General features: G+C 38.6%; 2 protein-coding genes across 2 annotated transcripts; both read left to right on the forward strand.

Annotated features, from left to right (window-relative positions):
- The first annotated feature begins 2,260 nt into the window (after positions 1–2,260).
- Positions 2,261–6,630, forward strand: LOC134302217 (T-lymphocyte activation antigen CD86-like). Its single transcript, XM_062987252.1, has 4 exons — positions 2,261–2,312; positions 4,424–4,717; positions 5,560–5,733; positions 6,482–6,630. The coding sequence occupies exons 1-4, from the start codon at positions 2,261–2,263 to the stop codon at positions 6,628–6,630; spliced, it is 669 nt and encodes a 222-aa protein (XP_062843322.1).
- A 1,623-nt stretch (positions 6,631–8,253) lies between these two features.
- On the forward strand, positions 8,254–12,776 carry LOC134302219 (uncharacterized). The gene is made up of 4 exons (XM_062987253.1): positions 8,254–8,305; positions 9,835–10,128; positions 10,884–11,153; positions 11,930–12,776. The coding sequence occupies exons 1-4, from the start codon at positions 8,254–8,256 to the stop codon at positions 12,013–12,015; spliced, it is 702 nt and encodes a 233-aa protein (XP_062843323.1). The 3' UTR covers positions 12,016–12,776.
- Positions 12,777–13,001: the final 225 nt, after the last annotated feature.

Genomic DNA, 13,001 nt, shown 5'->3' on the forward strand with positions numbered 1-13,001 from the left:
AGAGCAGGTATTATTTAAATTTTTAAATACCTCACTGTCACTGCTGGACTGAGAATAGTCCACCAACCAAAAATATCCAGCCAACAGTGCCCCGTGGGCAGCATCCTGTGACCACTGATGAAGGTCTAGATGATGACCAACTCAAACAGCAGCAAAAGATGAACGATCGTCTCTTACATCTACAAGGTGAATCTACAGTGAGTGGATACGGTACTAAAAAAACTCCAGCAGCGCTGCTGTGTCTGATCCACTCAACACACACTAACACACCACCACCATGTCAGTGTCACTGCAGTGCTGAGAATGATCCACCACCCAAATAATACCTGCTCTGTAGTGGTCCTGACCATTGAAGAACAGCATCAAAGGGGGCTAACAAGGCATGCAGAGAAACAGATGGACTATAGTCAGTAATTGTAGAACTACAAAGTGCTTCTATATGGTAAGTGAAGCTGATAAAACAGACAGTGAGTGTAGAAACAAGGAGGTGGTTTTAATGTTATAGCTGATCATGTGTATGTCTGTGGGAATGAGTGCCCATTTAGTCAAAAGAGTATTGATGGTCTAAAGAGTGTTTGTATTGTTGGGCAAGAAAGCCTTAACTGATGTTGTTCAGTGGAGCTGAGGTCTGGGCTCTTTTCAGACTACTGGAGTTTCCTTAAACTGAGTTTTTCTTCATGTCTGTATGGCTTTCAGACTAACACTGGAAGAGCTGAATTTTATCTGAATACAGTCACGTCCGCAATTATAAGAGGGTGTGAACATCATCATTATTTTAGCTTTTCATTTGTCCCTGATAAATGATTCAGTTTGTGTTTAATTTAGTACAGATTATAGGTCACATTAAAGATGGAAATAAAATGAATTATCTTGGTCTGATTTTTTTACATCACAAAAACTTTTTAACATTTTAACAGGGGTGTGTAAACTTTTTATATCCAGTGTAATTAAATTTGTAGTTATTTTGTTTGAAACAGAACAACTGGCTTTTAATATACAGTGGTACCTTGTAACTCAAAATCTTTGAAACTCGATGCCCTTTGTTGAGAAATTTGTACCCTTAAACTCAATGTGTTCAGTCTGTTTTTTAAAAATGTATTTATTTCATTTCAAATTAACAATGCACAGTGGCTTTGTTCGGCTTGAGCTGTGCTGTAATACATCATGAGACAAATCTGCATTTGTGTGAAATAACCAACACATTCACTCTGAAAGCTCCACATGTATCTGTGTTTAGCTGGATTTTCCTCACTGTTTCACTTTTAAACTTGTGTTACAGCTCGATGTTCTGAGAAATTGTAAGAATCATCTTTTTATTTCAGTGTTTTTATATTATATTTGTGTTATTTTTAGTGTATAAGTGTCAAAACAACCCCATTATTTTACATTAGCCTAAAATAGTCCACAAGACCCCTGGGTTCGATCCCCGGGTGGGGCGGTCCGGGTCCTTTCTGTGCGGAGTTTGCATGTTCTCCCCGTGTCCGCGTGGGTTTCCTCCCACAGTCCAAAAACATGCCACCAGGCTAATTGGAAACACTGAATTTGTCCTATGTATACCTAGCCGCTAGATGCACAAACCAGTGCATTGTAGTGCCGGTCCCAAGCCCAGATAAAATAGGGAGGGTTGTGTCAGGAAGGGCATCCGGCGTAAAAAAAACAAAACAGTGCTAAATCGGTGCGGATCATGATCCGCAGAGAGCTGACCCCGCAACCGAAAATTTTTTCAGCGCTCAGCTTGAGCGGTGCCGTAAATACTACATCAAAGTGCGCATATGAGATGAATCTACATTTGTGTGCAATAACCAACACATTCACTCTGAAAGCTCCACATGTATCTGTGTTTAGCTGGATTTTCCTCACTGTTTCACTTTTAAACTTGTGTTACAGCTTGGGGTGCTGAGAATTTGTAAGAATCAACTTTTTATTTAAGTGTTTTTATATTATATTTGTGTTATTTTTTGTGTATACGTGTCAAAAACTACCCCATTATTTTACATTCATATATTATTTACATCTTGGTGATTTTACACAATGTTAACCAGATTATAATGTAAAACTTTGGACAGGCTGAGATCTTCTTTTATTCTATGTTTAAACCCAGGACTGGTTTGTATAAATTCTGTGTCTTTAGTTTGATATCTTGTGTTAAGGGGTGTAGCTTTTATATTGCTTTCAGTGATACACTTATATTACTTATATTACTACTACCTTTTTTAAAATAAGGAAGCACCTCAATGTTTAAATAAGGAAGTACCTCACAATGGCGAGTGTAACACAACTGATTTTTTTTTCCGTCTTGGTCTCAGTTACAGGTAAAATCAATTGTTTAAACTGTTGTTTATCGTGCTAAAGAGGTTAGAATATATGATATACCAAAATGTATAGTTGTTTTTTGGTTGCAAAGAATTTAGAAACCAGAATATTAATACATCTGATACATTAATAGTTACCCATCATGAAAAATGACTGATTATTGTATATTATAAAGTTATATAGTTATATAGTTATATTATATAGTTTCTGAAATGTTTTTTTCCTGCACATTTATTTATTCATTGCTTATAACTACTACACTGTAGAGACTTGTGAGTGTGACACAACAGTACTCATCTATCTATCTGTCTGTCTGTCTGTCTGTCTGTCTGTCTGTCTACCTACCTACCTACCTACCTATCTATCTATCTATCTATCTATCTATCTATCTATCTATCTATCTATCTATCTATCTATCTATCTATCTATCTATCTATCTATCTATCTCATTCAAGTCTTATATAATTACACAGCTCAACCACTAGAGGGCAACCTTGCCAACATTCTGAACTGTGCATTTCCTTGTTTTTTTTTTTTTATATATACATTGGTACATTGAAACTCGACGTCAGTTGGTTCTGGGAGTTGCATCGAGTTTAACAGGTGTTCAGTTTTTTTTTTTTTTTTTTTTTTTTTTTTTTTTTCTCCCCCTTTAGCGCATCCAATTGTTCAATTTGCATCGAACCCTGTCCTGACCGAGGAGATCGAAGCTAACCCATATCCCCTCCAAAACATGGGCAGCAGCCGGATGCAATTTTCCCGCCCACACATTGATGAGTGTGGCGCCACCTAGCATTGTATGCGGAGAGACACACCCTAAGGGCACTCTTTCTCATCTCTGTGCAGGCGCCTCTAAGCAGCCGGCAGAGGTCATAATCGCATTCTGACAGAGAGAGACCCACATCCTGTTCTTTGTCCCACCCCCCAACTGAGCAACTGGCCAATCGTTGCTCATACAGCCACTCAGCCTCAAACCGGTAAGGCAAAGCTGGATTCGATACGACGTACTCAGGATCCAGCTCTGGTTACAGCGTGTCTTTTTACCGCTGCGCCATCTGAGCGGCAGGTGTTCAGTTTTAAGGCGTTTTTTCCCATAAGGATGTATGGGAAACCTGTTAATGTGTTCCATGGTTCCGTGGAACTGCATATATTTTAGGCTCATGTAAAATAATGGGGTTGTTTTTGACACTTTTACACTGAAAATAACACTGAAATACAGTTGAAAAACAGTTAAATACAATAAAACCTGCACTTAATCTTTACTTAATCGTGGAGATGCTTGATCTTGAAATATTGTAGTCCATTTAGCAAATGTGCATTCACACTCCAGTGCAGTGCAGTAACAATTCAGATATGGATAGTGTTCCTAAGTCATACATTTAATACATTTAGTCACTGCCCGTCAATCATCCTCTCACTAATGCTGGTCCCTGCTCCAGATTGGGGAGGACGAGGCTGCTCCACACCCTCTCCGACACGTGCACAGCAATCGAACATCTCATCACCTACATTTGACGAGTGCAGTACAGTACAAGCGCTGTGTACGGAGAGCCACACCCTCTACCGCACTCCTTTCCCATCTTCGTGCAGGAGCCACCAACCAGCCAGCAGAGGTCATAATCGCACTAGTTCATGTGGCCGCTCAGCCTCAGCCGGCAGGCAGAGCTGATATTCGATCCGATGTATTCGAGATCTCACCTCTGGTGAACAGCGTGTGTTTTTACCATTCTGATTCATACCATTTCTTAGCACCCCAGGCTATAACACAGGTTTAAAAGTGCAACAGGAGCTTATCCAGCTAAACACAGATACATGTGGCTGCTTTAAGGTTGAATGTGACAGTTATTCCACACAAATGCATAAGCTAGGAACCTTCTTTCCTAAAATTATGAAATTGGTTTCCAAATACATCGTTTTAATAGTTTAATTAATGTGACACATATGGAGTGTTTACTTGTTTGCACTATACATGGCTATTTACTTAGCCGTTATATAGTCACTCGATAAATAATTGTACCCTACATTCATTAGTGAATTATTTTGACATGAAATACATAAAAATATCACCATAATATAGTACAACACAATGGCTTCTTGTTTTTTTTCACAGCATCCAGTGATGTGTATAAGCTGGTCAACAGTTCTGTTCAACTGGACACACAAGATAAAAACGTTCAGTTTGATCAATTCAAGTGGATGTTTAAGAGTGACAATATTCTGAGATACCTCGGTGAGAGTAAATTCATTAAGAAACTTGATGCTTATAAAGACCGGGTGGAGTTCAATACTGAAACACTGAGTATAACACTGAAGAACTTACAGAAGAATGATAGTGGACTGTATGAAGCAAAAGCTGAAAGTAACAAGGAGAAAGTTGTGGCTCGTTACACACTGTATGTTTTAGGTGAGTCTTTCAGCAATAATGCATCATCAGATTTTCTTTTTTACTCAGTATTTAACCATGCATTTAAAATATGAAAGAGTAGGTGTGACAGCACCATACATCTGGAGACCTGGGTTTAGTTTTTATCTCTAGTCACTGTCTGTGAGAGTTTGGCATGTTCTCAAGTTTAAGCCCCCATAAACATGCAAAAGGTTTACTGACTGTTCAAAACTAGTGCATTTCATTTCTTGTGTCCAGTGTTTCCATGTTAGAAACACTTAGTAAAAATAAATAAACTAATTAATATACAGTATGTCTGTAATGTACGGTTTTATATCCTACATATTGGGTTTGTTTATTATGACCTCCCAGGTACAGGGGCCTCACCTACCTGCACACCCTATTACACTATTATAGGGCAGGCAACACGGTGGCTGAGTGGGTCCTGGGTTCGATCCCCAAGTGGGGGCAGTCCGGGTCCTTTCTGTGTGGAGTTTGCATGTTCTCCCCGTGTCCATGTGGGTTTCCTCTGGGTGCTCCGGTTTCCTCACACAGTCCAAAGACATGCAAGTGAGGTGAATTGGAGACACTGAATTGTCCATGACTGTTCAATATAAACTTGTGAACTGATGAACCTTGTGTAATGAGTAACTACCGTCCCTGTCATGAATGTAACCAAAGTGTAAAACATGACATTAAAATCCTAATAAACAAACAAACAAACACTATTATAGGGCACAGACTAGCTTGTATAATTTAAGCAGGTTACCCCTGCTCTTATAGGACTACATAAGCAAGCAGTATTCCACAATCGCCCACAAATTTCTTAGCAAGACTGACGCATGTATGTTTGTGTACCACAGATCCAGTAAAGGAACCGGAACTTACTTCTGTCTTTGACAGGCAAAGCAGTATATCCTGTAATGTGATCTGTAAAAGTCCCACACTGTCAATCACATCTAGCTGTTACATGGAGACCTGTGATGAGAAAGAAGGGACATCACCTGAGGGTGTCTCCTATACACTTTCTCTCTGTGGTAATGGCAGCCACATCATCTGTATCCATAGCAACACAGTCAGCTGGAAATTGACTTCACTAGAGACTAAACCTAAACAACTCTGCCCTCCTGAATGTAAGTTTATGTACATAAACACAGAAAAAAAAATTTATAATTAGAGATGTAAACACTTGTTACAGAGTAGACTGGGCATAAGGAACGCACTTCGGGTATTGTTGCTTCCTATCACCCCTAGCTGGGAGCATCGTTGCAGTGAAAAAAGCTCCCACTGATCTTCCGTCATTGTTATGCACTTTGTGTTTTTTATAATGCTCGTCGTATCATTTTATTTTAAATCCCTCCACCCTCGGCGGCCCGTGAAATTATTTCTTATATGAAACCGGTGCCGCTGATATAGATCTATAGATCTGTCATACAGTCCTATAGCCTACATTGGGTCTTTGAAAATGGACACATATTTGATTTGTCCTCACAAAAGTGCAAAGGTCAAAGATCGGCGACTACAAATGATTCCGATACAGTTGTAAATTCAGATCCCGCTGAAGTAGACCAAGGTGAGGAATCTTCCACCACCAGTTTACCAGAAGTAAAATTCCTACATGAACCAAAATCAAAGAATACCAAGATAATACACCTTCATCACAGTTTTTTTTTTTTTTTAACACAGGAGGGTCTAAGAGTAAAAACTGCTGATGTACAGTACAGTACAGTAGAGTTTGAACCACATTTTATCAACACATTATACAATTGATCTTGTGTGTTTCAGGTGATGCTATCACTACTACAGGTGGATCTGTTTGCCTGCTGAAGATAATGCTGTATTCTGTGGGTCTGGTTCTCATGGTGTCTGCAGTGATCACCGTCCACATTAGAGAGAGATTCATCAAACCAAAGATAGAGCAACATGGAGAATAAACTGCTTTTCAATCAATACACAATCAATGATCAGTTTTGACCTTCATGTACTTGTTAATTACTTGTTGTAAAATGTGTCGTTCCTGTTTGCCATTAATCAGATACAGAATTTAATTGTGTTTATAATGGCTACATGCAAGTAAACAAATATACCTGTAAGTTTATGTCTCAACACTTGTGTAGTCTTAACATACTGTACTCTGTAACATACTGTAAAATAACCCACCATCATTAAACCCCTAATAAAGTTTTTTTTGCCAGTCACCACTGTTGGCCTTGGCTTGCCAACTGGGGGGGAAGGGGTTCGGTGGGCATGGATCTGGAAATGTTCATTGTAAGTGCTATACAAATTTTCTTTCTGTGTGGAGTTTGTGGGTTCTCTCAGTGTCCATGTTGGTTTCCACCCACAAGTCAAAAGACATGCAGTCAGGCCAACCGAAGCTACTGAAAATTGCAGTTTGTGCGTCTGTGTGGTTGTTTCCTGTAAATTCTCCACACATTCTCTATTGGGGACAGGTCAGGACTGCAGGCAGGGCAGTCCAGTACCTGTACCCTCTTTTTCCGCAGCCATTCCTTTATAATGTGTGCAGCGTGTTGTTTTGCATCCTCTTGTTGAAAAATGCATGGACGTCCCTGGAAAAGATGACGTCCTGAAGGCAGCACGTGTTGCTCTAAGATCTCAATGTACTTTTCTGTATTAATGCTGCCATCACAGAAGTGTAAATGACCTTTGTCACGACCCCTACCATGACAGACCCTGGCTTTTGGACTTGTTGCTGGATGGTCCTTTTCGTCTTTGGTCCATTTTGGTCAATTTTTTCCAAAAAAGACCTGGAATACTGATTCATCTGATCACAATACACGTTTCCACTCTGTGATGGTTCATCCTAGATGCCTCCGAGCCCAGAGAAGTCAACGCCACTTCTGGACATGGTTAACATAAGGCTTCTTTTTTCACAGTAAAGTTTTAAGTAGCATTTGTGCATGTAACTCTGTATTGTAGTGCTTGACAAAGGTTTGCCAAAGTAATCCCTCACCCATGTGGTTATACCAGCTATTGTTGAGTGGTGGTTCTTGATGCAGTGCCGTCTGAGGGATGGAAGATCACGGGCGTTCTGCTTAAGCGCGCGCCCTTGGCCTTTACGCACTGAAATTCCTCCTGATTCCTTAAACCGTTTAATGATATTATGCACTGTAAAGGGAGAAAAATGCAAATCCCTGTCAATCTTTCTTTCTTTTGACTGTGGGAAGAAAACCGGAGCACCCGGAGTAAACCCACACAGACAAGGTGAAAACATGCATACTCCACACAGAAAGGACCCGGACCGCCCCACCTGGGGATCGAACCCAGGACCTTCTTGCCGTGAGACGACAGTGCTACCCACTTAGCCACCAAGAGTGTATTCAGTTTCTTTTTAAGTTATAATAAATAACCTTTTTCATTTACATCTGCTGTATGTCTGTATGATCTGATGTACAGAAAAAAAAGAAAAACAACCAAGAACATGCTGAGGAATCTAAAATAGTTGCAAAATAAGGAAATAAAAAGAAGGCTAACACCGTTTTACCCACTGTAGTTCTTTAGTCTTCCGTTTGCTGTACATTGGAAGTGTTTAACACACGATGGCAACTGTGAAGCAGCTAATCATTTTCTCAGTTGTGCTCTCAGTTAAAGGTAAATCCAGTCTTTTAATTTATTTTTTATTATTATAAAGAGGTAAAATATATGGCATACTTTATCAAGTATTGTTTTTATGTAGTAAAATGTTAAAATCTGAATATGTCTATCTCTAGAGAGGTTACCTATTCAATGAACATGTTTTATTAACTAATGTTAAATAACTTTAAAATGATTAATTTATCTTAATAAACTGCTGACAGGACAGATTGCTGATTTTGATACATGTTTGATACATTTTTTTTGTCTGCTGCCCAACAGTGAGTTCTCAGACATTTTAAAACAGATTTAATTTTAGTTGTGTTATATAGTGATTTGGAATAACATTCAAATGTTACAATGTGTTCTAAAACTTTCTAAAGCTGTGGCATTATAGTCAGTTGATTTCTCTTTCTTTATCTTGTGGTTACCGGGAAAAAAATAATGCACTGAAACATCAACATTTTGTTTCACTTCTCACATTTAGGATAAAGGGGGCAGGGTGCAGCACACCCAAAAGTTAACTTTGACATTCAACATGGTCCTGCAGTTTTAAGTTCATTATTTCATGTACAGATTAGATCACATTCTAAATTGTGGATATAATCAGGCAACATCTACCATCAAACAACATATAATCATATATGCAAGCACAGTTTTGTTTGTATGTTTATTGATTAAGATTTATTTTGTTCATAGAATGATGTTGGTAACAACTAATGCCATAAAATCATATTTAGCCTCCAAAAGCAATTGTTGCAAACAACTGAACAACTGAGTAACAACAATGTTGGAAAACACACACACATGTGGCACATATACTGTATATCCATTAGACTGTGTCACAACCACTATAGTAATAAAAGCTTTGTCCAGATTAAGGAAAGTGGATTATAGACGTTCACAAGTCAAAAAATGTCACTTGGAGCCACAAATTTAGGTCACAAGATCATCTGTACAAACATTGCTGAAAAACGTGTCAGTGTCCACAGTCAGTTGTGCTTCACATCAACATGGGCTTAGAGATTGCTACACAAGAACAAAAACTAGTAAAACTGAAACAAATATATATTCTAAGAGAGATAGAAATAGAAAGTTATTTGGCTACAATGGCCAGAAGTACAGTATTTAAAGGACAAACATCGCCTGGATAAAACCAAGCCTGTGTTACATTACATACAAACTAAATTAGCATAGCAATTCAATTTAGTACACTGGTTACATTATTAAATTCATTTCATATATTTGTGTTGCATCAATTTGTTTCCAAGCTAAACCAAAATATTTGGCAAAAACGTGTTTCTACATAAGTTTGCTTTGTGTGATATCGTGTTATGTTTAATGATCTGTGATATTTAATGCAACAATAATGGAGGCTATTGAAACAGAGTGAGTATTTTTTTTTACATCACTCTACATATTATTTTACAAAATCTTGTTACTACTTAGTGAATGTATTTTACATTATTTGATGGATTATTATAACATAAAATACTGAAAATAAATCACCATAATATAACTAAATGTCTTCTTGTTCTTTTTTACAGCATCCAGTGACGTGTATAAGCTGGTTAACAGTGAAGTTCAACTGGACACACAAGATAAAACCGATCAGTTTGAGATATTCAGGTGGATGTTTAAGAGTGACACTATTCTGAGATACTTCAGTGGGAGTAAATCCTTAACGAAGTATGACGGTTATAAAGACCGGGTGGAGTTTAATAATAAAACACTGAGTTTAACACTGAGGAACCTACAGAAGAATGATAGTGGACCGTATGAAGCAAAAGCTGAAAGTAACAAGGATAAACTTGTGGCTCGTTACACACTGCATGTTTTGGGTGAGTTTTACAGGAATAAAGCAATTCTAACATAACAATGATATCATTATTAGATGAAGTGAATGTATAAATGTATGGTGACCTTTGATTGATTGGTGACCTGTCCATGGTGTACTTCTGCCTTGTGTCTCAGTGTTGGGTGTTACTGGACCCACTATGACCCTGGCCAGGATAAAGCATGTATTTAGTGTAATTCTCAATTTAGTGTAGCCAGTTAGTCCTCCACTGCTGGAGACCCCGATCACATCCAAGGAGGGTATATTTGCATGACACATGCTCCCTCAGTTGTGTGTACATTCCACGGCCCCTTCTTATTCGCCCGTACTTCAGTATATTCATGCGTGACACCAGTCCAGCACCCCCCCCCCCCCCCCCCCCAAACCCCCCTGGGCTCCATTACTGTGAACCAGACAACACAAACAATTAATTATACAATTTTATAATGAGTAAAATTGCTGGCAGTCTGGTCCCACTGGGTGTAACGCAAACCCTCCACAAGGGAGCGTTTGTGTACAAGTTCATTTCATATTTATGTGCCTGTTACAATTTATTTACTATTACTTTTTATTATTATATTCTTTTTTTTTGCTCATGACCCACACAAGGGTCGCAACCCAGGTTTTGAAAAGCCCTGGACTAGTAGCAGAGCTGAGATTGCTACTAAGACTTTATATAAGACATTATTCATGTTAGAGTAAACATCTGGTCCTGCCAGACTAGCTGTACAGTAATACATGTGTATTTGTGTACTGCAGATCCAGTGAAAGAACCAGAACTTACTTCTGTTTACCAGCAGAGCAGTGACTCCTGTAATGTGAACTGTTTAGGTCTCACACACTCAATCACCTCAAGCTTTGACAAGAAAACCTGTGAGGAGAGTGAGACATTAACTGATGGTGTCTCCTATACACTTTCTCTCTGTGTTAATGGCAATCAAGTCATCTGTAATCATAGCAACCCAGCCAGCTCAAAAGTGACTTCGAAGGAGATAAATCAACTCTGCCCTCATGAGCCTAAATCCAAAAGTAAGTACAGTACATACAGTGCATATAAACTGGTTCATAAAATACAAATTAGAAATTGTGTTGTGCAAAACTTTAGACGTCTTATTTAATCTTACTAACATCCCCTTTAATCATTTTGTAGACAGCTAATTGTTCGGGCGGCACAGTGGCTCAGTTGGTAGCACTGAAGAAGGTCCTGGGTTCGATCCCCAGGCGGGGTGGTCCGGGTCCTTTTTGTTCGGAGTTTGCATGTTCTCCACGTGTCGTGTGTGGGTTTTCTCCGGGAGCTCCAGGGTGTTACTGTGTGCCTTGAGCCCATTGAAAAGCTGTGATAGGCCCCACATTTCCTGCAATTAGGCAACATCTAACATTAAACAACATATAATCATATAATGAAGCACACTTATGTTTATATGTTTATTGGTTAAGATTTATTTTGAGATTTTTATTTATTAAATAATAATAAAATGTAAATTTTGTTCATCAGACATTCTTGGAATACACACACACACACACACACACACACACACACATGTGCTACATATACTGTATATCCTATAGGTCACAATCGTCTTGACCCTTTGTCCAGATTTAAGAAAGTGGATCACTGTTAGTGGGTTTAATGTTAGAATAATAACATAACCCATGTTAAAAGGGTCCCAGAACTGTTTTTTTTTTAACACAGGGGGGTCTAAGAGTAAAATACGGTTGAGAAACAGCTGATGTACAGTACAATACAGTAACCACATTAACCACATTTTATCAACACGTTACACAATTGATCTTGTGTGTTTCAGGTGATGCTATCACTACTACAGGTGTATCTGTTTGCCTGCTGAAGATCTGTATTCTGTGGGTCTGGTTCTCATGGTGTCTGCAGTGATCACCGTCCACATTAGAAAGTGACTCATCAAACCAAAGATAGAACAACACAGAGAATAAACTGCTTTTCAATCTATACACAATTAAGTGTTATCTTAACTCCTTTTACAACCTATCTGGGATAGGTAGAACCAACCTAGGGACACCAGAAACTGGTAACCTAAATCTACTTCCTCCATTGGGTATCCAAATCAAGCATCCTTCACTTTGGAATCCTTCAAGTCTGGACTTTTAAAGACCAGAGACCAAAGACAATTTACTCCCCTTAACCAAACACACACACACACACACACACATACACTTATACACATACACACCTGGAATTCCAGTGACCAGAAAGTGACTGATCTATTTTTAATTCATATTTCCTGGTAATTTCTTCTTTAAAAATGCCAGTGGTGCCCCATAATTGTTCATAAGCTATTAATTGCTAACATCCTTTCTTCAACAATATACAGAATATAATGTGTTTATAATGGCTACATTTAAATAAACAAATACACCTGTAAGTTTGTGTCTTAACACTCGTGTAGTTTTAACATTCTTTATACTCCCCTTAGGGTCCTAGGGGTAAAAAATGACCCATCCTCCTAAAATAAAGCAGTTTACTGAAAATTTACAATCAAAACCTACTTTGCATATAGAAACCACCTGTTATTCATCACACACTTTGTGAATATCTGGGGTCACTCTAGGAAAAATCTCAAATCTCAAGTTGAAATAAGATTAATAAGCCACAAGGCTTAGTCACATCCCTCCTCTTACTGCTAGTTGGTTTTAATAAACATTCTGCTAAACCATTATTGTTTAATAAAGTTTTTTTGCCAGTCGCCACTGTGTGCCCTTGGTTTGCTATGTTGGTTAGGGATAGGTGCTCTGGGCCCCTGCTTCCCCCACTTTTCCTAATACTGTTGGGAAATCCCACCACTGGGTCGCTCTCTCTTCCTGACATCTTATTTGTAATTGCACAAACTATGTGCAGATTGG

This window comes from Trichomycterus rosablanca, chromosome 25, assembly GCF_030014385.1.
Source record: "Trichomycterus rosablanca isolate fTriRos1 chromosome 25, fTriRos1.hap1, whole genome shotgun sequence".
Taxonomy (NCBI): Eukaryota; Metazoa; Chordata; class Actinopteri; order Siluriformes; family Trichomycteridae; genus Trichomycterus; species Trichomycterus rosablanca.

Excerpts from the sequence above, each read along its gene's own strand:
- LOC134302217 (XM_062987252.1), top strand. The coding sequence starts at position 2,261 with ATGGCGAGTGTAACACAACTGATTTTTTTTTCCGTCTTGGTCTCAGTT. Across the intron at positions 4,718-5,559 it reads TTACACACTGTATGTTTTAG|ATCCAGTAAAGGAACCGGAA; the intron begins GTGAGTCTTTCA and ends TGTGTACCACAG. Across the intron at positions 5,734-6,481 it reads CTATACACTTTCTCTCTGTG|GTGATGCTATCACTACTACA; the intron begins GTAATGGCAGCC and ends TGTGTGTTTCAG.
- LOC134302219 (XM_062987253.1), top strand. The coding sequence starts at position 8,254 with ATGGCAACTGTGAAGCAGCTAATCATTTTCTCAGTTGTGCTCTCAGTT. Across the intron at positions 10,129-10,883 it reads TTACACACTGCATGTTTTGG|ATCCAGTGAAAGAACCAGAA; the intron begins GTGAGTTTTACA and ends TGTGTACTGCAG. Across the intron at positions 11,154-11,929 it reads TCATGAGCCTAAATCCAAAA|GTGATGCTATCACTACTACA; the intron begins GTAAGTACAGTA and ends TGTGTGTTTCAG.